Below are 25,076 nucleotides of genomic sequence, written 5' to 3'. Positions count from 1 at the left end.
AAAATATCTATCATATTCATTCCACTCCATAGAGCAAAAGAAGAAATTATGGGTAACAAAAATTTGGAAAGAAACAAAATAACAATCAAAATAGTAATAAAGCAGAAGTTACATAAACACCAAAAGATAGGACAGTAACTCAAGACCAACTCTAGATAACTCTGATGATGACTTGATCACTGGGAGTCTTTCCTGAAAGTTCCAATCATTTGTACACTGCCAACACAGAGGGTTGAGTAACATTGCCCAAGGCGATATGGTATTCTGGCGTCTTAAAGTAGTGAATTTGAGTCCTAAGTGAACTCCAAGTTTATAATGCTTAAGAGTTCAATTAGTAGGCCATTAGTAACTACCACTCAATGATAAGTAAAAACAGAAGTCAATAGCATTGTTATAAAGGTAAGCTTTTTCATCTTGAGTTTACAGCCCTTCTTGAAGAACTCTTTTGGTCTTTTGCTTTATACAATTAGAGAGATAGGTGGAAAGGGAAGGGAAGAGAAAAGGGACAGCTAAAACATAAGATTATTTTAAGCTGCATTGAAGCTCCAATGAAGGAATTATCCTGGCCTGCTTCCCTGTCCATCCCATACCCCATAGATAGGTCAGAAATCAAGAACCAGCTGGGTGTGGTGGCACTCATTTGTAATCCCAGCAGTTTGGGAGGCTGAGGCAGGAGGATTGCAAGTTCAAAGCCAGCCTCAGCAATTTAGAAAGACCCTTAGATCCTTTGATTTTCCTTCCTTTTCACTGCTGTCCGTCATGGCAGTCATATTTCTATGACCGCATGCAGTCATCCACTGCGATCCCTCATCCTAACAGTCTGACTAGATTCCAGTTTTGCTCAGAGGTCTCGCTATTCCATTGGCTTCAAGAAGCATTCCCTGCTCAATAATTCCTCAAGCATCAATAATGGCTACTGCTTAGCAACTTGCTAATACTCATTATTTCCTGAAATGTCACACAATTTTTCAAGATGAGAAATATACTCCCCATTTTATAGATGAGGAAAAAAAAGACAGAGAAGTTGGATACCCCATAATAAAAACAAAACAAAACAAAAAGGAAGTTGGGTACCTTGCTTAAGACCCTGACTTACAAAATGATAGAATCAGCTCTCAGGCCCTGTATTTAGCTGGTGTGGAAGCCTAAGCAGTTTCCCAACCAAAGTTCTGCCTTGATCCCTCAGCCCCATGCCTAGAGAATGATGCTTACTCTCTATGGTGGCTTCCTTGGGCCATTCTTGTCTAAAATTGAAGTTCCTGTGGTTAGCTCTGTCTACTTATGCTTGCCACCAACTCCTTTTGGGACAGGATTTTGCTTTAGTTTTAAATCTTGGCACTTCCTTTTCTGTGTTTGTTTTTTTTTATATTAAAAAAATTTTGTTGGTGTAGATGGACAGAATACATTTTATTTATTTATTTATTTGGTGCTGCTGAGGATCGAAGTCAGTGTCTCACACATGACAGGCAAGTACTCTGCCAATGAGCCCCAGCTCCAGCCCTATTTTTCAAAAACATTTAAAAAAAATTCTAGCATATAGGGACTGGGGCTGTAGCCCAGGGGCAGAGTGCTTGCCTAGCATGAGTAAGGGTTTGATCCTTAGTACCACATAAAAAATAAACAAATAAAGGCATGCTGTCCATCTACAAGTACAAAAAAAAACTTAAAAAAAATAAAGAATTCTAGTGGGCTGGGGATATAGCTCTCAGTTGGTAGAGTGCTTGCCTTGCATGCACAAAGCCCTGGGTTTGATCCCAAGCACCACAGGAAAAAACAAATAAAAATAATTCTAGTATGTATATTGCCAGGTAGGAAGCTGAGGCAGGAGGACCTGAGTTCAAAGCCAGCTTCATCAACTTAGTTGATGAAGAGACCCTGTCTTTAAGTAAAATAAAAAGGCCTGGGGATGTGGCTTAGTGGTTGGGTACCCCTGGGTTCAATTCCAAGTATCAAAAAGAAAAAAAAAATTCTAGTACACTATGTAAAAATTCACACAATATACTAGAATTATTGTCATCTATTGATCCCAATCTTTCTCTGAATATAACTACTATTAACCATTGAGTGAATTTTTTTCCGACTTTTTCTATAAATATTTAAATGTGAGTGTGTGTGTGTGTGTGTTTGGGAAGTTTTTCTGACTTTTCAGAGTTCTGTAGTTGGTGTATCTTTTTTCTAAATCATTGACCATTCCAGATTGTTAGATGCAAAATGATAAGATAAATGTACTTTTAAATTAATCTGTGCTGTACCTGGCCAAAAAAGCACCTATTCTTGAGTTGGGGAGGGGCGTGGAAGGCCAGATCCCTCTAGAGAGATTCCAAAGTCACTAAAAGGGGAGGGCATGTGAGCTACGGGGAAGAGACATGATGTGTGATGAGCTCACAAGCAACTGGCTTGACCTGTCAGGGTGTGCACACGGTCCCCAGGCTGTGAAATCACTCATGTGTGGATTGTCTGGTGGCCTAGGGGAGGGGAGAACAGGAGGGCGGGAGGCAGGAGGGCGGAATGTGGGCTGGGCCAAGTTTAGGATTACAAGTGCCACAGAGGCATTCTCCAGCCACACTTTAAATAGCCAGCACCTTCCCCTTCCCCCTAGATAATTCTTCTCCCCTGACTGGACTTCTGGCAGAAACTTCACTAAGGTTCGGAATATTTTCTTCTTTTTTTTCTGTTTCTGGGTCTCAGACTGCAGGTTGGTGGGATCCATAGAAACTATGACCAAAGGGCTTTTTGATCTTCTAGAAAATGTTTCTGACACTTAGGTGTGCATATGCAAAGACTGAATGCTATTTTCTTGATTTTCTGAAACCTGCATGACTGATAACTTAAAAGGGATAATGTGAGTTGGAGAAAAAGAATACTAGATTGAGAGGAAATACATGTGGGTTCAGTTCCCAGAAAATGAAGGTTTAATTCTTTGTGAAATGAGAAAATGATCAACTCTTCAACAGAATTGAGAGAAACTAAAATTAAAAAAAAAAGAGTGCCTGATATTTTACTGCATGAAGAAGTATCTCCTTATTTAATCCTTATACCTACATATGTCACATCATTCCCACTTATGCAGATGAGCAGAATAAGGCTGAGTTATTCATTAACTTCTCTGAAGCCAGGCAGTGGTGTGAGAAAAAACTAAGAGTTGAAACCAGGCTCCTCTGATTCTATGCTCATGTCCTTTCAACTGTAGCATGCTACCCCTGAGAAAAACTATACTGAGGCCAGGGGAAGGGACTACTGTTTCTCCTAGGGCCTGGGAAGGTGAAGAAGTAAAGGGAGATGGCTTTCTATCACTGGAAGACATCTGTCAGGGAGGCCCAGAATCAGCACAAGGCTTTTGTCAACTGTCTCAAAAGGACTGAGGAACTCTCTTAGGGACAGTTGCTGGAATTTCTCCTTCTTAGCCCACAAATAATCTTGAAGCCCATTCCTAATTTATCAAATGAGCAAATGTATGTTGTGTTCCCTGACTTTCTCACTGACATTTTGGATCCCTTGGGTAGCTCAACTGGGGAGGAAAAGGCTGAGCAGAGCTGTGGCCTGAAGGAGCTCCTGCTGAGAAAGTTCTGTTAACATGAACTCTTTTTGAGGCTTATGAAAAAGTCCACCTGTCCACTTCTCTACAGAAGGGGCCAATGTATCAAATCAGGGTCGGGAAGTAATTAGAAGACACATCAGACATGCTGATAAACCTAGGCAGTCAGTGTAATTCAAGAGATATAATTGGAAAAGCGGGAGGGACAGAGTGGGTTCAAGTCTTAGCTGTGCAATTGGCCAGCTATGTGGCAATAGTCACATTATTCTCCCTCCCTTCCTCTCTCTCTCTCTACTAGGGATTGAACCCAGGGGTGCTTAACCACTGAGCCACATTCCCATCCTTTTTTATTTTTTATTTTGAGATCTTCCTAAGTTGTTCAGGGCCTTGCTAAGTTGCTGAGACTGGCTTTGAACTTGCCATTCTCCTTCCTCAGCCTACCGAGTTGCTGGGATTACAGGTATGCGCCACCGCACTTGGCACATTTAACTTCTCTGAGCAGCTTCCTTATTTATAAAGTGGCAGTAACAATACTTACATCTCAGGTTGTTGAATGAAATTACTATTCAGTGAAAAAGCATCCTTATTTAATCCTTACAACTATGCATGTCACATCATTCCCACTTTCACAGATGAGTAGACTAAGGTTGAGTTATTAATTAACTTTTCTGAAGCCAGGCAGTGGTATGAGACTAAAAACTAAAGCCAGGCTCCCCAGGCTCTATGACCTTTCAATTATAGCATGCTACCCCAAGAAATAGGTAAAGTGCCTAATCCATAGTAATTGCTCAATAAAGTGAGTCATATCCAATCTTATCCTTGATCCCAATATCAATCTAGAGCATTTTGGGCAGTGTAAACTTAGAACTATGACTCTTTATTCATTTTTGCTGTCTTCTCTACTGTAACAGATTCCTACATTTGTCATCATGAAAACAAAACAAAAATAAGTCCTTAGTTTATCTTTCAGAGAGAAATGGAGGAATCGGTACCTAGATAGCTCAGCTTATCTTATTCACAGTCACTGGTCTTACTCAATAAAACATATTATTTGATGAAAGTATAAAATGTAAGCAAACTATTACTATAATCCAGCCCCTAAGAGACAAACATTTTTGTGTATATCCTAATCTTTCAATTCATGTAAATACTTTATAAAATATTTGTCAAAAATAATTATATTATATATACTGTTTTTACTTCACATAGTATAAATACCACTTTGGTTCAATATTCTTTGTTTTGCAGCAAAGTCTTTATTAACTATAGTTTGTTGTATATATCTATCGATTTATTAACCCATCTGCCCATTTTTGAACATTTACATACTTTATAATTTTTTTGCTGTTACAGAAAATAAACATAATACCAAATCTTTTTCCCACAGTCACAAATCAGTGGCTTTGAGGGTATGTAAAATCTCATCTTTTCAATGGTTCCCAGAATATAGAGTAAAAAAAACTGAAGAACAAGCTAATCCAGCTGAGGCCAAGGGTAGGTGGTGGGGAGAACTGAAATATCCAGAGGCTATGATTCCTTCTGTGCTCCAAAGCCTAAACCTGAGAGAGCCTGTGTGGGGGAAGAAGAAGCTGTCCTTCAGTATCAGTGCTTGTTTGCTAAAATGGGAAAGGAATATAATATCTCAGTAGCAGTTACCCAGTTCTACCAATGAGAGATGCTAAGGAGGACATGGGTCTACTTCCAATTTATGCTCTGGGACATTTTCTGGTGCAGAGAGGAGGCTTTCCTTTTGGGGTTCCCAACAGTAACAGAGCACCCACTTGTTTTCCAGGTGGGATGGATAGCAAGGTCTCAGGCACAACCAGTAATGGAGAGACAAAACCTGTGTATCCAGTCATGGAAAAAGCGGAGGAAGATGGCACCCTGGAGCGAGGGCACTGGAACAACAAGATGGAGTTTGTGCTGTCAGTGGCTGGGGAGATCGTTGGCTTAGGCAACGTCTGGAGGTTTCCCTATCTCTGCTACAAAAATGGGGGAGGTGAGAGCCACTGCGCCACCCCACCCACTCCCAGAAGGAGGATGATTCCATTTCCTGCATTCACTGCCCCGCTGGGGAGTCCCATAGATACATAGAATGCTGGAATTGGAAGGACCCTGAGAGGTCATTGAGGACACTCTGCAGGAAACAGACCTAGAAAAGTTATGTGAATGTTCTAGGGCCCTTTTATTATAGCATGGCCTCATAGAAGTATGAAGACAGGCTTGGAACCAGATGGATCAGGGTTTGGATTCTGGCTGTGCTACTTACTCTCTGTGTGATCTTGGGCAAGTTGCTTAAGCTCTCAGAACCTCAAATGGCTGCTACAGTAAATACCTCCTTTTCAAGGTTGTTGTAAGGACTAGAATTAATGTATGTAAAGTGCTTAATAAATAGTAGCTACATTGATGGTGATGTTGATACCAAACTGACCTGTGGTCTTGAGATTCCTCAGTCTTGGCCTTGTCTCTTCCCCCTACTCAGCTGGTATCATAATATTCCTGAAGCTCAACTGCCACTAGTACATAACCTTTGACCTTAGAGGCTTTTTAAAAATTTTCTCACTACAAACGTGTGTGTGTGTGTGTGTGTGTGTGTGTGTGTGTGTTGGATCTTCACTGACTTCCATTGCATCCTCTTGGAGTAACTCTGCCATCCCCACAGCAGTGGAGGTCATTCTGTTACTGCTAACCCACTTTCAGGGAATCTCACCACATTCCTGTGGGAAGCCCCAGAGGGATTTCCCAGGTATGTAAGAGTTTTGGAGTTTTGGATAATCAGTGTGGGTTAGTTGGTGTGTAAACCTTACAGGAAGGGGTTGGGAATTCTGGATCTGGTTTTATAGAGGGGCTGCAGCCTAGAGGAGCGGGCATTTCACAGGCCACAAGGATTAGAGGGTACTGTGATGCAACACCTACCCTTTCTCAGGGGAGGAGGGGCCTCCAAACCCATCAAGCTTGATTGTCCCAGTGATTTTAGAGAAAGAAAGCACCATTCCAGAGTGGAGGTGGAAGGTCTGAGGGAGAACACAAGAGCTATATTCTGGATCTGTAGTCTTATTCCCAGGTTTGTGGCAATTGGGGATTGACCCTGGGATTGAAAGTTAACTTGTATTTTTCCAGAGTGGTGGGAATGAGCTAAAGTGTCTTTTCTCCACAGGAATTTCTGGCCAGTGGCCTGAAATCACAGGACTTTGTTCAGTCTGCATTGTGAGGGAAGGAGGGAGGTCTTCCAACTTCTTCTTTAGCCCTGGACACTCCCCATGTTTGTTGAGGAATTTGGGCCAGAGCACCTTCCCTTTAGAGAATTTAGTGGAAGGATGAGGTTGGCCCAGGGCACACGCAGAAGTTGGTGACCAAGCTGGGCACTGGGACTCGGTATCTGGAACTTAATAACCAGCTTAGCGCCTCACGTGGCAGAAAGATTAGGAGGTGAGCAGCTTTCCCCAAGCCTCTCTGGAATTGGGTAAGGATTGGCCTGGTAATTAGTAGAAATGGCATGAAGAGATGGGAAATAGTGATGTACAGGTTTAAAGCAAAACCACTAAGCTGAAGAAGGGGCAGTAAAAGGGAGCAGTGACAGGAGCAGCTTCATTTGTCTGGAAACTTTTAGGTCCAAGTTCTGCAACAGGGTTTCATGGTAAGTTTGTGTAGACCTGAGAATATGCTGGCTCTGTCTTGTATTTAAATTCAGGCACAGGAAGAAAAGATTACCTATGGCCCTTGGTTTCTCATGTGGGTGCCTGTGTGGGGAGGTGGAGGTAGGCAGTAGGGTGGCTGCTGAGGCTTCTTCCTTCCATGAACAGAGCCTGACTTCCACACACTGATCCCAACAGATAGTTGAGACATTTTTAGGGGTCCTCAGATTAGTCAAGTTCTTTATTTAACCCTTAGGCAACCTCTCACAATTTTATCCCCTGATCCAGCATGAGGTCTTAGCACACCTCCTCTCTATTTGCTGATGGATGACAGCAACTGGAGAGGAGTGTCATGAAGGACTTTGGAGCTACAGGTTAATGCCCAAGTTTGCTCAGAAGGGCATGAGTCATCCAGGGCCATTGGGTGAATTAATGAAAATATGTATGGTCATTAAAGGAAATTACACCTGCCTATTTTTCTGATTTTTTATCTTCCTTTTAGTCACCAATTAACTTCCCTCATCTCCCACGGAAAACAATCTCCTACAGAGGATGGACCCAAGCACTTCAACATGTCATCTTTTTGTCAAAGAAGAGACTAAGGTCTCTTCCTAAAAGAATCTTTTGCTGCTGATTTGGGGAAGGAGTGTTCAGAGAATGGACACCATCAGATTGGTTTGACCCCTTTACTCCTGGTTTAGTGATTTTATTTAAATTCATGGTTCCTAGATTGTGGCTTGGGTTCAGGGGATGACAGGGATGTTCTGAACAAGTCCTAGAGAAAGATGCTGGTATATTCCATGGATGTACCAAGCCCAGCTAATGTATCCTATCAGCCTGCTTCTGAGATCTTGAACCAACAGATTCACATGACCACTTTTGTACTTGGAGGAATTTTATTAGTAATAGTATTTGTTCAGTGAGAAGGTCAGGGATGAAAAAGTCCCCCAAAGCAAGTTTTAGTTCCACACTAAACATATAAGTGATGTCTTCTTTGATTTTTTTCAGCTTTAACATTTGGTAGATCTAATTTGAAATGAGTTCCAGAGCAGGGAAGAAGCTGAGGCAAGAGAGAGAAAAGAATGGGTGAACAGTTGAAAAGTATAGCTGAAAAACGGGGAGACTGAGAGAGTACTATAATGAATCCCATCTCAGACAAAAAGCAACCAGTAGGATTTTCAGGGACAAGGTTGGAGCGATGCTCACCTCAGTTATCTCCTAGGTAAACACTCCCCCAGTGTCCAGGACCTGTGGCCCATTTACTCCCACACGCCTGCCTCGCCCTAAAGGCTTTCTGAGGTCTTCAGTCTGTCACTTGGATCAGCACAAAACTAACCAAGCCCTGACTTTCACAGTCATTAAACAACAAATATTCCCTGAGGCAGGAATTGTTCTAGGGGATATATCTATAAACAACAGACCAAGGCCCAGCCCTTGTGGGCTTACAAAATCAAGGAGGGAGACAGAAAATAAACAATAAGCATAGTAAACAAGTAAAATAGACATTATATCAGAAGTCAAAGAGTGCTATGGGAAAAGAACAAAAAGAGTTAGGTAAAAGGGATCAGAAGTGTGGGTGTGGGTGGTGGAAATTTTAAAAAGCTTGGTTGTGGGCTGGGGAGCTTCATTGAGAGTGTCTGGGCAAAGCCTAGCCAGGAGTGAGAGAGTTGGCCTTTGGGAAGTAAGTGGGGTGTGAGGTGCACACCAGGTAGGGCCTTGCTGGGCATTTTAAGCCTTTGGCCTTTAGCTGGGACCTCTTCAGTAGAATACCTGGGGCCATGACCTGACCATGTGAGGCCGCAGCAGAATGAGTAACAGCTAGACTTCTCAGAAATAGACATCTTAGAGGGGAAGGGCAATAATAAAATGAATCTTAGCTCTAGACTATAAAGAAATAGAGGAGAAGATGAATATGGGCAGCGATGTAAAGAGGACTAAGTGAAAACCATTAGCCTTGATGCTGTTTATAGATACCAAAGAATAAAGAGAAGGGAGACTTTTCTTCTTAGAAAAGCAATAGTTAATATTTTAGCAGTACTTGACAATTGTTTTACCATTTTTAGTGGATTATTCAGTGACCACTATTGGTCAGGCTAATGTTGATTATAGCGCATAAACATTCAAGTAGGCTCGCTGTTTTGTTGCTCATGTAAAATATCAGTTTTATCTTTAAAAAGTACCTGGGACATTACAGTGATACTCCTTTTGAGAGGGGTAACCAGCTGAACAATTCCTTCCTAGAATGGGAGTGTGGTCTGTCCTATCTCATGGGGGGAAAAGCCAGCACATTTTAGAATTTTGATGAGATTAGCTTGGTGATAGGAGAGTACAGGTAATGTGAACTCCATTTGCCATCTCCAGGACTAACTACGTCTTTTGATGGTGAAACCTGAGGAAATGGAAGACGCAAAATGCGCTTCAGGGCTCCCTGGTCTGCACATGGGTCCCTCTTAGGCTCCATCCCGCCCCTGGTCCCTTCTATACTTCTAGAACCAATAGCTCTTCCTAGCAGGTGTGGACTCTGTTCCTTGTGGCAGGCTGCCCTGATGCTGAATGAGGCAGAGGAGGAAGGGAGAGGAGCTGACCATGGGACCAGGCAGTTAAACATTGTCTTGGTTTATTGGGAAAGAGCAGCGAGCAGAGATGTGAGCAAGGGCTTGAGATGAGCTGATAACTCTTTCTGGAGGAATTAGGTCTCTCAGTGAATATGTTCATATCAGCTACTGGGTTCTGTCTTCCCTAATGTCTCCCTCTTATCCAATACATCTTAGATTGATTTATGGACTTATTAGGATGAAGTGTTTACAACCTTTATTTCTTTACCCAGTAAAGTAATCAAGTGCCCCCTGAGTATCTGAATCATGGATGTGTAGACTACAAACTAGAGATTTGGAAGGAGACTTAGAAGATGAAGAATTTGAGAAGTCTGTTTCCCTTTAACTTAATATAAACTATAAATATACAAAATATATTTAAAGTGTATAATTTGTTAAATTTTAACGTACATATGTACTCATAGAACCACTGCCACAATAAAGATAATGAACATATCCATCACCCCCAAAAGTTTTTTTCTATCTCTTTCTAACCCCTTCCTCCCACCACCACCTACTGCTATGGCATCCCAATGCAACCACTGATTTGTTTTCTATCATCACACATTAGTTTGTTTTGCTTGGAATTTTGTATAAATATAATCATTAACTGTGTACTTTTCTTTGTTTGGTTTCTCTTGCTCAGCATAATCATTTTGAGATTCATCCATAGTTTCTTTGTGTCAGTAGTTCATCCCTTGCTATTGAGACTTCTTTATATATTTGAGGCACAATCTTTTATCAAGTATATCTTTTGCAAATACCTTTACTCATTTTGAGTCTTGTATTATTTATTTATTTATTTATTTAGGTACTGGGGAGTGAGTCCAGGGGCCCTTAGCCACTGAGCCACATTCCCAGCCCTTTATTGTTTTTTATTTAAAGACAGCGTCTCCCTGAGTTGCTTAGGGCCTCATTATGTTGCTGAGGCTGGCTTTGAACTCGTGATCCTCCTGTCTCAGCTGGGATTACAGGCATGTGCCACCACACTTGGCCAAATTTTTCCTTTTCTTGATAGTCTTTTGAAGAGCAGTTCTTCTAATTTTTCATGGGGTCCATTTTATCACTGTTCTTTTATGAACTACTTTTGCTGTCATGTTAAAAAAAATCTTTGTCCAACTTATATTTCATTCTAAAAGTTTTACAGTTTAAGGTTTTACATTTTGGTCTGTGATTTATTTTGAATTGATTTCTGTAGTACAGTGAAGCTGTGGATTGAAGTTTTGTTTTGGTATATGGATGTTTGCTTGTCCCTGCACCATTTGTTGAAAAGGTTATTCTCTTTCCATTGAATTCCTTTATGTCTTTGTGAAAAATAAATTGTCTCTATATGTGTGAGCCTGAGGTTGAGCTCTCTTTTGTGCCATTTATCTCTTTGTTTAATACCAATAACATATCATCTTAATTTCTGAAGCTTTATAATAATATAAATACTAAAGTTGAATTAAGACTAAAATTTCTTCTTTTTCAAAGTTGTTTGACTAGAATTTTAGAATTGTTTTGTCAACTTCTATCAGAAAGCCCACTCAGATTATGATATAGATCAATTTAGGAAGAAATGACATATTAATGATAATAATTGACTCTTCTGAACCATGAACGGGATATCTCACTCCATTTATTTAGGCCTTTAATTTTTCTTAGCAATGTTTTGTAGTTGTGACTGCACACATCTTTTATGACTTTTGTCAGATTTATTAAATTTTGATATTTTTGATGCTGTTGTGAATGTGTTATTTCTGAACTTGTGATTTTTTTTTCTAATATGTAAGAATACAATTGATTTTTGTATTCTGATCTTGTAATCCTGCAACCTTACTGAATTCACTTGTTGGTGAATTAGTAGGTTTATTTTTTCACATTCCAGAGGATTTTCAGCATATAATATCATGTCATCTACAAATAAAGCAGTTTTATTTTTTTCTTTTTCAATCTAAATAGCTTTTAGTTCTTTATCTTGTCTTATTTCCCTGACTAAAGTCTTTGACACAGTGTTGAATAGAAGTAGTAAAAATAGACACCCTTTCTGGGTGTGTTGGCGTACATATGCAATCCCAGTGATTCAAGGCAGAGGCAGGAGAATCACAAGTTCAAGACCAGCCTCAACAACTTAGTAAAAGCCTGTCTCCAAATACAAAATAAAAAGGACTGGGGATGTGGCTCAGACGTAAAGCACTCCTGGGTTTAATCCCTAGTACAAATGAAAAAGACACTCTTGTCTTTTTCTGTCTTAGCAGTTTTTCAATATTAAGCATGCTATTGTTGAAGGGAATTCTCTTTTATTCATTTGCTGAGAGTTTTTTTTTTTTTAAATCAGGAATGATGTTGTATTCAAATACTTTTTCTTCATCTATATAATGATCATATGATTCTTTCTTTTTAATTTGTTAATATGAAAAATTACATTGATTTGTTTGTTTTTTTGTGGTGTTGGGGATTGGACCATACTAGGCAAGCACTTCATTACTGAGCTACACCCCAGGCCTACATAAATTTTTAAAAAATGTTAAACCTATCTTATTTTCCTCTGATAAACTCCATTATATAATATATTGTCCTTTTTACATACTTTTTTAGATTTGATTTGCTAATATTAGATGTAAAAATTTTGGTTCTATGTTCACGAAATATATTGGTCTTTATTTTCTTTTCCTTTACTGTCTCAGTCTGCTTTTGTTATCTGTAATAATGTTGGCTTCATAGAATGAGCTGGAAAGCTTTCCTTCCTGCTTCCCCAATGTTCTAAAACAGCTTAACAGTTATTGTAGAATTGGCATTATTTCTTTGTTTGGAAAATTCAACAGTGAAGTCATTTGGGCCTACAGTTGTCTTCATGTTTTTTACTCCCTCCCCCAACAAAATCAATTTCTTTAATTGTTATACAGCAATTCAGACTGAGGTTGTTTCTTATTGAGTGAGCTTTGGTAGTTTGTGTTTTTCAAGGAATTTGTCTACTTTACCTAAATTGTTGCAGTTATTGGCATAAAGTTGTTTATGCATATTGTTCATATTATCCTTTTAATATCTATAGAATCTGTATTGATGACGTGACTCTCACTTGTCAGACTGGTAATTTATGTCATCTCAGAGTTTATAAACTGTATTTTTTCAAGGAATCAGCTTTTGGTTTATTGATTTTCTCTATTATTTTCTATTTTATTGATTTTCACTATTTCCTCTGACTTATTTGGGGTTTCATTTGTCCTTATTTTTCTCACTTCTTAAGGTGGAAGCTGAGGTAATTGATTTGAAATATGTCTTCTTTTGTAGAAATAGTCATTTAATACTATAATTTTCTCTGTAAATCTGCTTTAGCAGCATCCACAAATTTGGATATGTTGTGTTTTATTTAATTCCATTTGAGATACTTTCTTCTTTTGGGGGGCCAGGGGTGGTAACCAGAGATTGAACTCAGGGGCATTCAACTACTGAGCCACATCCCCAGGCCTATTTTGTATTTTATTTAGAGACAGGGTCTCACTGAATTGCTTAGTGCCTCGCTTTTGCTGAGGCTGGCTTTGAACTTACAATCCTCCTGCCTCAGCCTCCTGAGCTACTGGGCTTACAGGCGTGCACCACCACACTTAGCCCACTCAAAATATTTTCTAATTTCTCTTTTCATTTTTTATTTGATCCTTGTGTTATTTAGAAGTGTGTTACATAATTTCTAAATACGTGGAAAGTTTCTGAGGTATTTGTCTTATTGATTTTTTAAATAATATTATTATATTTTTTATACCTTTATTTTATTTGATTTATATTTATATGTGCTGAGGATTGAACCCAGTGCCTCATGCATGCTCTGCAGGTGCTCTACCACTGAGCTACAGCCCTAGCCCCTGTCTTATCAATTTCTAATTTAGTCAGAGAACATACTTTGTGTGACTTGAATCCTTTTTACCTTGTTGAGATTTGTTTTGTGGAGTAGGATGTGGTCTATCTTGGAAGTATTTCATGTACACTTGAAAATAATTTATATTCTACTGTTGTTGGCTAGAATGTTCTGTAAATGTTGTGTAAGTCAATTTGGTTGATACGGTTTTCAAATCGTTTATATTCATATTGATTTTTTGTCTCCTTGTATATGTAAACTATTGAGAGGAGGATATTAAAATCTTTGACTTTGATGAGTAATTTATTTCTCCTTGCAGTTCTGTTAGTGATTGCTGCATGTATTTTAAAGTTCTGTTTTTAGGAAAATGTGAGTTTAAGACATGATGTCCTCTTGATGAATTGACTCCTTTGTCATTACCGTGATGACCTTCTTTACCCCTGGCAATATTCTTTGTTCTGAAATTACTTCATGTGATAATTAAGGTAAACATTCCATCTTTCTTTTGATTATTATTAGCATGACATATCTTCTTTTTTTGGAGGAGGGTACTGGGGATTTAACCCTGGGGATCTTTACCACTGAGCCACATCCCCACCACTTTTTGAGACAGGGTTTTACTAAGTTGCTGAGGCTGTCTTGAACTTGCAATCCTCCTGCTTCAGCCTCCTGACTTACTAGGATTACAGGCTTGAGCCGACACATGCAGCTAGCATGATAAATCTTTTTTGTTTGTTTGTTTTTGTGGTGCTAGGGATTGAACCCAGGGCCTTGTGCATTCGAGGCAAGCACTCTGCCAACTGAGCTATATCCCCATCCTTGATAAATATTTTTATATCCTTTTACTTTTAACCTCTTCATGTCTTTCTTATTTGAAATGCATTTTTTAGGCAGCATATAGTTGAGTCTTGCTAGTTTTTTTAAAAAAATCAATCTAACGATCTCTTTTAACTGTGATATTTAGGCCATTTACATTTAATACAGTTATCTATATGGTTAGGTTTAAATCCATCATCTTTTCCACATTTTATATTTGTCCTATTCATTCTTCTTTGTTCTTCTCCTATTTTCCTTTCTTTGTTCATTCTTCCTTTCCTGCCTTCTTGTAGATTAATTGGATTTTTAAAATACTCCATTATTAGGCTTATTAGTCAAAATTCTTTGTTGTATTACTTTAGACTTTGTAGTATACATCTTTAACTTATCACAGTTTATCTTCAAGTTATATTGTACCACTTTATATATAAGAACTTTATACTACAACTAAATTTCTATCCTTTTGACCTCTTGTTATACATTTTAATTTTTCATATGTTATAAACTCATTCCATTGTTGTTATTTTTGCTGAACTAGTCAATTACCATTTTTTTTGTACTGGGGGTTGAACTCACCGAGCCACATCCTTAACCCTATTTTGTATTTTATTTAGAGACAGGGTCTCACTAATTGCTTAGTGACTTGCTTTTGCTGAGGCTGGCTTTGAACTTGCAATCCTCAGGCCTCAGCCTCCAGAGTCATTGGGCTTACAGGCTTGTGAAACTGCACCCAGCTAAGAAATTCTGATTCAATGGAAGAGATGCAGAATGATTCAAGATTAATATCCATTATTAACATGTAAAACTGAGGGAAAGATAAGTGAATTTGCTTGTAGAATTCTGACCCCATGGGAGATGGAAGGGTCAAGTCCAAAGTCGCCAATGGGAGAGATGAAGAAATATTGACTCTGAGAGCATGAGTTTCTGGCTAGAATCTATTCCTTGCTCACTGTGTCTTTTTTTCCCCTCTCTCAGCCCCCTTAGGCTGATTCTCTAGGTTAATATGGTGGAGATCATGTTTGTTATAATAGGGAAAGGAAGTGACAGGATGAACCCAGTGGCAGTGCTGAAAAGCTTCCTGGGTCACACTTGGCTCAGGCTTCTTCAGGGAAGATGGACAGAGGGAAGAGAGGTGCTGGCACCAAGTAGGGGCTTAGCACAGGGCTCTGGAAAGTTCAGAGGAGCTGGAGGCCCAGGTGGCAGGACACGCCTGGGTAGCAGCAAACTCCTATGGCCACAAGAGTCTGCAATGCCCATACAAGGGACAGCAGCCCAAACCCTGTCATGCATAAGCAGATGGAGCCATATGGGGGATGACAAAGACTTGCCCTAACCTGTCTCCCATGTGGGACTGACCCAGCTCTATTAAGCCATGGGGGTCAGGGGAGCCCAGTGTAGGACAGCACACCATGGTAGACAGACCCCATCTGGTTTTTGATTCATCTCCATTCATTCAGCTGTGTGCTTTTGTATATGCACACAGCTGAATGAAGTCTTGCTGGCTGAGAACTTTGAAAAGATCCCTTTGGTGAGACAGGGCAGGGGTGGCAGGATGGGGGTGGGACTGCCTTGAGAAAGCAGCTGAGGAATGGATGGATTGGGATTTCCAGAGACTTCAGAGATGATGCCTGGTCTGATTCAGGAACCATGGTTCAATGCTCTGATTTGGGATTAATTTGCAGAATGAGGTAGTTCCATCCTGATCTCTGTAGGCAGGGTTGGTCTGGGAAGACAGAAAACAGGCCTTCCCAAGACCCACAGGGATGAAAAGTGGCCAAGAAAAGCTAGATTTGGGCTCCCAGAATGCAATGAGAAAAATAGAGAGAGAGGGCGGTAAAGGTTACTAGGTGCAGGCTGAGCTGATGACACCTTCTATTCATGATTCTGATCCTGATATTGGCTTTGAGGCAGAGATGGCCCTTCCCTGATCTTTCAAAGCCCCACAGATAAAGGGACCAGCTGGAGGATGGGCCTTGGGCATCCAGAGGCACAAGTGTGATGGCCACCCCTATGGAACTCAGCAGGGACCACAAAGTTCCAGCCTGTTTGTTTTCAGAGCAACAAGCATGGCTCGGGGTTTGGGGGGCTTCAGTCTTGGACAAGGGCAGGGTTGCAGGTCAGTCTTCTTGGCCTGGGAACATTTGGGATCACCCTTCTGGAATCACTAGTTCTCTCCTCTCTCCCCAGTGAACAGGAGAATAGGTGGGAGGGCAACTTCACCCAGCAGGAGCCACTGTCTCCTCTCTGTGGGACCCCCAACCCGTCTCCTGGGCAGGACCCCTGGGGCCACACAAGTGTGTTTAGATCTCCATGTCTGCAGGGTGAATGTTGCCTATTTTGTGCTCTCTGACCCACAGCTCTCTGTCTTTGGCCAGGTCTACTTTTTGAAGCAGTTGGTCCACATGCTCAACTGTGCTTTGGTTGAACATGTCCGTCTCATGCTGTAGCTGTGTGTATTGGCACAGATGTTGCCGGATCATCTCCACCCTCTCCACCTCCAGCTGCTCCAGCTTCAAAGTGGTGGTCACCATCTCTTCAAACCGCTTGGACTAGGCCTGGCATGAGGTCAACGCCAGCCTGTGTGGACTTCTCTGTGCCTTCTTGAAGTCCTCCTCTGTCTTGTTGCTCAGCTTGATCTCCAGCTGCTGAGCCTTCATCTCCAGGTCTCTCTGCCACTCTGTGAGGGCGTTCTGGGCCTTCTCCACTGACACATAGCGACTGGAGAGTTGCTTGTGGGGGTCAGCAATATGGTGGTCATACTTTTTCATGTCTTTCTCGAAGTTCTCATGAAAGTTCATTAGGGGCTTCTCCATCTCACTGTGAAGCTTGGCAGAGAACTTGAGATAAACTTCGGCTTTACCTGCCAGGCTCTGCTTCACCTGGGCCCATACTTCTCCCAGGGAGCTTTCCTCCTATGCAGCCAAGGAATTCTGAGAGAGCTTAGCCAAGTTCTTTGCATGTTCTTCTTCAAACTTTGTCCTCTCTTGGACAAATTCAGACATTTCTTTCTGCATTTGTTTGCCTTTCAGTTACTTTTGGAGCACTAGTTCGAACCCAGCCACGGTGCCGTTGCCTTGGTGGTCCTTCTTATCAGCCCAGAAGTAGTCACAGTAGCCCCACTCTGTTGGCTTTAGCAGTTACTGTTCAGGCATGGTGTCTGGGTGAGGGAATGTCACACAATTTATCATCTCTGTGTGGTCAACTTTATTTTCAAGATTATATATTTTTGTCTTCATTGCCTGAGGTTGTGTCTTCCAAGTGGCCACATCTGTTGGTGATACTTTCCATTGAATTTTTTATTTGGTTTTTTGAGTCCTTCATTTCAAGGATTTCTTCTTGATTTCTTTTCAGGATCTCTATCTCTTTATTGAAGTGATCTTTCACTTCCTGAAACATATCTCTGATTTTACTCCTTATATACTCATTTAATAAGTTATGGAGCAGTTTTACTAAGTAGATTCTGAACTCCTTCTCTCACATTTCTTCTACTGTTTTTTCAACAGATTCTATGATTGGAGCATTTTGGTTTATTTGGAGCACTTTATTCCCTTGTTTTTTCATGTTGTTTGTGGTCTTCCCACCTAGCCATGGATCTGAGACAGTGCAGTTTCTACTCTGTAGACTTGTAGTGCCCCTAAAGGTTTCCAGTACCTTGCCAATCCAGGTTTCAGTTTCTGTAGGCTCTGCCATGCTGTAGTCCCAAGATGGCTCCTGGATTGTGGACGATGGTTAAAGTCTATGGTAGACAGTGAAGGATAGGGACAATAGGCCCCAGGGAGGGAACTTCCCTTCCTCTCTTTCATGTCTTTAACTTTTAAAAACATATGCAATAGGGGGCTGAGGATATGGCTCAAGTACTAGCGTGCTCGCTTGACATGCGTGAGGCGCTGGGTTCGATTCTTAGCACCACATAAAAATAAAATAAAGATATTGTGTTCACCTAAAGCTAAAAAATCAATATTTAAAAAAACATATGCAATATAGTTATGGTATTATTTATGTATTTATTTGGTACTGTGGATTAAACCCAGGGCTGCTTAACCACTGAGCGACATCCCTATCTCTTTATATTTTTGAGATAGGTCTTGCTAAGCTACTCATGGCCTCACTAAATTGCTGAGGCTGGCCTTGAACTTGTGATCCTCCTTCCCTAGCCTCCCAAGTTGCTGGGATTACAGGCATACATCACCATACCTGGAAGGATAACTTTTTAAATGCCCTCATCTGCTAATTCTAATATCTGCTTAAATATGGATAAGGTTCAATTGATTGATTTATCTACTTATTATGAGTTACATTTTTTTACTTCTTTGCTCTGCAGCAAAGAAATTGGATTCCAGGCCTGGTGAAATTTTGCTTTATTGGTTGCTAGATAGAAAACGATTTCTCCAAAGATTCTTGAGCTCTGTTCTGCGAGCAGCAAAGCCTCTCTTGATCCTTTTGCATCTTGCTTTTAAGATCTGTTAGATAGGCCTGGGAGTTGTGTTCAGTCCAGGGCTGATTATTCCCCATGAATGAGGAAATGGTCTTCTGCATACTCTAATACCAGGTGATTCTTGAGATTATTCAGCATGGCTGGGGAGAAGAGGTACCATATGAGCACCATTACTTTCACTTTTTTTTTTGTAATGAGGATTGAACCCAGGGACACTTAACCACTGAGGCACATCCCCAGCCCTTTTTTTGTATTTTATTTAGAGACAGGATCCTCACTGAGTTTCTTAGGTCCTCACTACCTTGCTGAAGCTGGCTTTGAGCTCATGGTCCTCCTGTCTCAGCCTCCTGAACCACTGGGATTACAGACGTGCGCCACTGCTCCTGGCCCGGCACTTCTAACCTTTTTGATAGTTCTTTCCCTTATCTCAGTTAGTGTCTTCACACATATGTTCTGACCAGGACTGAGTTAAGGGATTGAGGGAACCCTATGAAGATATTAGGGTTCCCTTCTCTGTGCAATTCTCCCTTCTTGGTACTCTTTCCTTTGAAGTTCCCTGTTCATTTTGGTAGTAGATTAAAGTCCATGGTAGAAAAAAAAAATACCAGCATTTTTGACATTCATAGTTGGTCTTAGTTAATGGTAATGGAAACAGAAGTAGAAAGATTACTAAAGGGAAATCTGAATTCAGCCTGCTTAAAGTCCCTACCTGACATTAAGAGCCATATTTTTTTAAAAAGAATTATAGACTGTGAGCTGTGCTAATGTTCCTGGATATTTATTATTCAATGAACTCCTTGCTGTTGTCACAACTTATGCTAGGGAGCGATTGGTGTTCGGTAGAGTACAGGCATAGATTGAAACCTCACAATAAAAAGGCCTGGGACACTGTAGATCCTAGGTAACTTGGTCATTCTTGATTCCTGTTGTGTCTGCAGACATCTAGACAGACGTCTGTCCTGCAGTGTGCATGCTCCTAACCCCCAGGATTCTGACTGGCAGTGTGGGCTGGTAGCGGGAGGACACAAATGTGACTCATGAAGAGGATATTGACAGATAATGAACAGCCTGTTTTCTACCCACAGGTGCTTTCTTTATCCCCTACCTCATTTTCCTCTTTACCTGTGGCATTCCTGTCTTCCTCTTGGAGACAGCACTGGGTCAATACACAAGCCAGGGAGGTATCACAGCCTGGAGGAAGATCTGCCCCATCTTCGAGGGTGAGTAACTCTGTGCCTGATTCCCAGGTGTCTGCTCTAGTTGGTTATAAACCTTACTTGGGATGACTGAGTAAAGAGCAGCAGTTCTGGGATTAAGATAAGACTCTAAGTCTACATGTTAAACCTTTGGTTTGTGGACTGAATACTGAGCTGGTCACCTGGTTCATTAGAGGATGAGGGAAAAATAAGAATAAGATGGGACAAAGATTTTAGGTTAAATGAGTACAAAGTTATTTTAGTTATGTATATTTTAAATATGTAACAATAATTATTTTTTAAATACATAGCCATAATTTTGTATTTTAAAAGACATTTAATTAATTAAAATATTTAAAAAATTTAAAATGAGAAAAGTTCTTTCAGTAATAGTTCTATCATCTTGACATAATAAGTTTAAAACTTAGGATGTTTTGTGTTGGCTGTGGTGGTGCACACCTGTAATTCCAGCTGCTCGGAAGGCTGAGGCAGGAGGATTGCAAATTTGAGGCTAGCCTTAGTAAATTAGTGAGGCACTAAGCGACTTAGTGAGATCTTGCTTCAAAATAAAAAATAAAAAGGGCTGGGGATGTAACTCATTGGTAAAGAACTCCTAGGTTCAATCCCTGGTATCCAAAAAAAAAAAAAAAAAAGGTGTTTTAAAATTTTTCTCTCTGTATAGGATTTTCTTTAAGTTTTTATTTTCAAATGATTGTATATAGTCACAGGAAGTTACAAAAATAGTACCAAGGGGTCTGTGTACCCTTTATCCAGTTTCCCCCAATAAGAACAGTATAATAGCAAAATCTGGTACAGAGCTTATTCGTATTCCAGCAGTTTTCCATACTTCTTTTGTGTATGTCTGTGTGATTTTATCATATGTGTAGGTTTATGTCACCACCATAAGGTCACCTACTGTTCTATCATCACAGTGGTCTCTATGCCACCCCCTTATGGTCAGACTCACCCCATCCCTAACTTCTGGCTTCCCCTATTCTTTTTTCTATCTCTATAATTTTGTCATTTTGAGAATGTCATATGAATGGGCTGATGCAGTATGAGTGGTTTTTTCACTAAGCATGACACCCTTCACATCCCTGGATCATCCAGGTTGTTTTGTGCATCACTAGTTCTTTCCTTTTCATTGCTGAGTGGTATTCCTTGGTATGGATGTACCACAGTTTGTTTAATCATTAATTTACTGAAAGCATTTGGTTCATTTACAGTTTTATGGCTTTATTTCAAAATTTCTTTCTCTTTCTATATTTTATAATTTGTTAACATGGAATGTACACAATGCATGCTCTCTTCAATTCATTTTATTTTTCATTTTTAAAAATCATCTTCTGTTTTTTTTCTTAAATTTGTTTTTAGTTGTTGATGGACCTTTATTTCTATTTATATGTAGTGCTGAGAATTGAATCCAGGGCCTCACACATGCTAGGCAAGTGCTCTACCACTGAGCTACAACCAAGACTCTTATTTTCCATTTTTTTAAACAATAATCACTTAATGATTTATAAAATTCTATCAAGTGGGTATATCATAATTAACAGTTCTCTGGGGCTTTTTTGCTTATTTTTAAGTACTCATAAAATTTATATTCTTCTACTGCACACATTTGTTTAGATAGTTCCCCACTTCAGAATTATTTCTTTGGGATAAATTCCCAGGATTAGGATAACTGGATCAAATGGGTATTTAAGTTGGTATTTCTTGATATTATTTATTAAATTGTCCTAGGAAAATGATAACTGACAGTGTCACTAGATGTGAGTAGGCATCTTTCTCCATATCTTGAATAACTCTTGAATTCTATCAGTGGTTCCCAAACTTGTCTGCACACTGGGATCACCTGAGCCCCTTCAACATATTTGTGGCTGTGCCCCATTTCTAGAGGTTGTGATTTCAATAGTCTGAGGTTTGTCCTGGGCTTTGGAATTTTGTAACTATTCTAAGGTCATTCTAATATACAGACAAGTATGAAAACCACTGAGTTAACATCATTTGTAAAAACTTGCAGTAAGATTATAGCTGCAGAACGGTACCTCATTAGTGTTTCATTTTACACACATGTAATTATTAGAAAGAATGGACATATTATAAAAGTGTTCATTCACTATTTGTATTTCTCCTTATGAAAATCATATGTTCCTGCTCTTGTGCTTTTATTTTTAAGAAACATATCAGTTTAATTCTGGCGAACATTAACTATTAGGATCATGAATGAAGGTAATCTTACACATTTTAAAACTAACTGACTTCATGAACTTTGAGAATGTGGTAAAATTGACCAGATGTGATGGCACAAGCCTGTAAACTCAGTGACTCAGGAGGTTGAGGTAAGAGGATCACAAGTTTGAGGCTAGCCTGGGCAACTTAGCAAGAGCTTGTCTCAAAATAAAATTAAAAAGGGCTGGGGATGTAGCTCAGTGATAGAGCACTTGTCTGGTATGTTCAATACCCTGGGTTCAATCCTTAATACAGAAAAATAAAACAAAAACAAACAGAAAAGATGGAGGATGAAATTAAAGTGCATAGGAAGCATACCTATTGCAGCAGAAGACAGGAGAAAGGTCCTAGTCTGCCCTGGAGGGCTGTTGGAGCCCAGAAGTTTCACTTTTTGGTGCCAGAGTGGGAGAGCTGGACCAGGAGCCTCTACTCCAACACTGTTTGCTTTAGGAGACTGACAGTGGAGTGCAAGCACTTTCCTATACAGGGGTGGATGATATGTGAAGAATCTGGGTACCATCCCCAGCCTAATCTGCAGCCCCTACTCCCCAGGTATTGGTTATGCCTCCCAGGTGATCGTCATCCTCCTTAACATCTATTATATCATTGTCCTGGCCTGGGCCCTCTTCTACCTCTTCAGCAGCTTCACCACCGACCTCCCCTGGGGAAGCTGCCACCATGAGTGGAATACAGGTAAGGTCACCACTGGAGAGTCCCCTTCTTTCTCTTGCTCTGCCACATGAACCAGGAAAGGGATTGTCCCAATATCTAGGCAACCCAATCCCCAGTCTTAACTCAGGACTCACAGAAATCAGCCAATTAGTTCATGAAAAACTCACATCAAGAATAAGTGCAAGGGGGCTGGGGATGTGGCTCAAGCTGTAGCGTGCTCGCCTAGCATGCATGCGGCCCGGGTTCAATCCTCAGCACCACATACAAAGATGTTGTGTCTGCCGAAAAAAAAAACTAAAAAATATTAAAATTCTCTCTCTCTCTCTCTCTCTCTCTCTCTCTTTTAAAAAAAAAGAATAAGTGCAAGGGCTGGAGTAGACAAAGGGGAATGAAGGGACAGGAGGGAGGATGGGAACAGGAAAGACAGTAGAATGAATGGGACATAACTTTTCTATGTTCATTTATGAATACATGACCACATTATGTATTCATATACCCACATCATGTACAAGCACAAGAATGGGAAGTTAAACTCCATGTATGTATGATAAGTCAAAATACATTCTACATTTATAACTAAAAAGAATGAATACAAATTTTTTAAAAAAAGAATAATTGTAAGGGGCTGAGGATGTAGCTCAGTGGAAAAGCATTTGCCACATTCAGGCAATGCAGTCCCAGCACTGCCAATAAATAAATAAATAATAAAACTAAATTAAATTAAATACTGAGAATTCACCAATGTCACAAGAAAAATGTCATAGGCTTAAAAAATAAATTCATGTATTTGATTAATATTTTATGCAAATAGAACTGACTTCTTTTAAAATATAGTTTATCCATTTATTTGTTTCAAGGTGAAAAATAGTGTTTGATATATATGTCTATTATTTGTTTATGTACTTGTTTTTCATGTCTTCTTTCTGACACTACTTTAGATCTCTCAAATTATAATTTATCTGGACTTAACTAGGGAATGAGCTGTTTTGTATGTCATCAATAAAATTTATAATAGCAATTAACTCCTGTGCTTCTAACACAATGTGAGCCATCTATGGCAATAGAATCACTGAATCTAGTATATTGAAAGTAACAGCAACAACAAAAATCTAGGGTAAGAATGTCCAAAGGAATTGTCTATGAGGATGAAAATGTTCTCCACATGTCCAATACAGTAGCACCAGCTACATGCTCAATAGTGAGCATCTGAAATGTGCCTAGAGCTTCTGAGGAACAGAATTTTAAATTATTTTACTTAATTTTAATTTAAATACCTATGTGGACTAGTAGCTATCCTTTTGGAGAGTACAGATGGGGAGCATGTTGACCACTGTTCTGCTTGGATTCTTATCACACAACTTGCTTTGATTGTCCAAAAATCTTTCAGAGCTTGTCTGTGAGATCTCTGCTTTTGAAGTGGGAATGGCCATTGTGTTAGCTTTTCATCGCTGTGACAAAATACCTGAGAAAAACAACTTAAAAATTAAAACTGTGGGTGCATGGTTTCCGAGGTTTCAGTCCATGGTAGGCTGGCTCCATTGCTTTGGGCCTGAGGTGAGGCAGAATATCATGCAGTAAGGCATGGTATGGAAAAGATGCTCAGCTCATGGCAGCCAGGATGAAGAGAAAGAGCAAGGAAGGTACCCAGGGACAAGATATAGTCCCTCAGGGCACACTTCCAGTAACCTGCTTCCTCCAACCAGGCCCAGCCTTCTAAAGTTTCCATCACCTCCCAATAGTCCATTCAGCTCTGAATAATTTTACTTCAATGTATTACTCCACTGATGAGGTCAGAGCTCTCATGATCCAATCACTTCCCAAAAGCCCCACCTCTTTTTAACATCATTTCTTTGGGGACCAAGACTTCAACACATGAATCTTAGGGGACATTCCAGGTCCAAACCATAACAGACACAATCAGTTCTTTCTTGTGCAGATAAGTTACTCAGTGTGAACTGGAGTTTAAATCCTTTACTTGCCAAGGAAAAATTTTTTTTCAGGGTTAACATGGTATTCTTCATGTCCTTATGATGTTGCCCCTGCCTTTTTTTTTTTGTTTTTTCAGTGCTGGGGAATGAAGCAAGGTCTTGCATGTGCTAGGCAAATGTTCTTCCGCTGAGCTACACCCC

The 25,076-nt window shown here is 40.0% G+C and overlaps 1 protein-coding gene and 1 pseudogene across 1 annotated transcript in view; one reads left to right on the top strand and one right to left on the bottom strand.

Moving 5' to 3' along the window:
* The first annotated feature begins 2,549 nt into the window (after positions 1–2,549).
* Positions 2,550–25,076, top strand: part of Slc6a13 (solute carrier family 6 member 13) — a 38,982-nt gene continuing 16,455 nt past the window's right edge. The window contains exons 1-4 of the mRNA XM_046459795.1: positions 2,550–2,645; positions 5,328–5,534; positions 19,933–20,067; positions 22,828–22,968. Coding sequence (XP_046315751.1) covers positions 5,333–5,534; positions 19,933–20,067; positions 22,828–22,968 — 478 coding nt within the window. The 5' untranslated portion in view covers positions 2,550–2,645; positions 5,328–5,332. The remainder of the gene's footprint in view (positions 2,646–5,327; positions 5,535–19,932; positions 20,068–22,827; positions 22,969–25,076) is intronic.
* LOC124103268 (growth arrest-specific protein 7-like) lies at positions 16,713–19,471 on the bottom strand (annotated as a pseudogene).

This window comes from Marmota monax, unplaced genomic scaffold (assembly GCF_021218885.2).
Source record: "Marmota monax isolate L192 unplaced genomic scaffold, Marmota_monax_Labrador192_F-V1.1 WCK01_AAM20220418_F8-fsc00163, whole genome shotgun sequence".
Taxonomy (NCBI): Eukaryota; Metazoa; Chordata; class Mammalia; order Rodentia; family Sciuridae; genus Marmota; species Marmota monax.
Note: the sequence above shows the minus strand (reverse complement) of the source record. Positions and strands in the feature narration are given on the sequence as shown.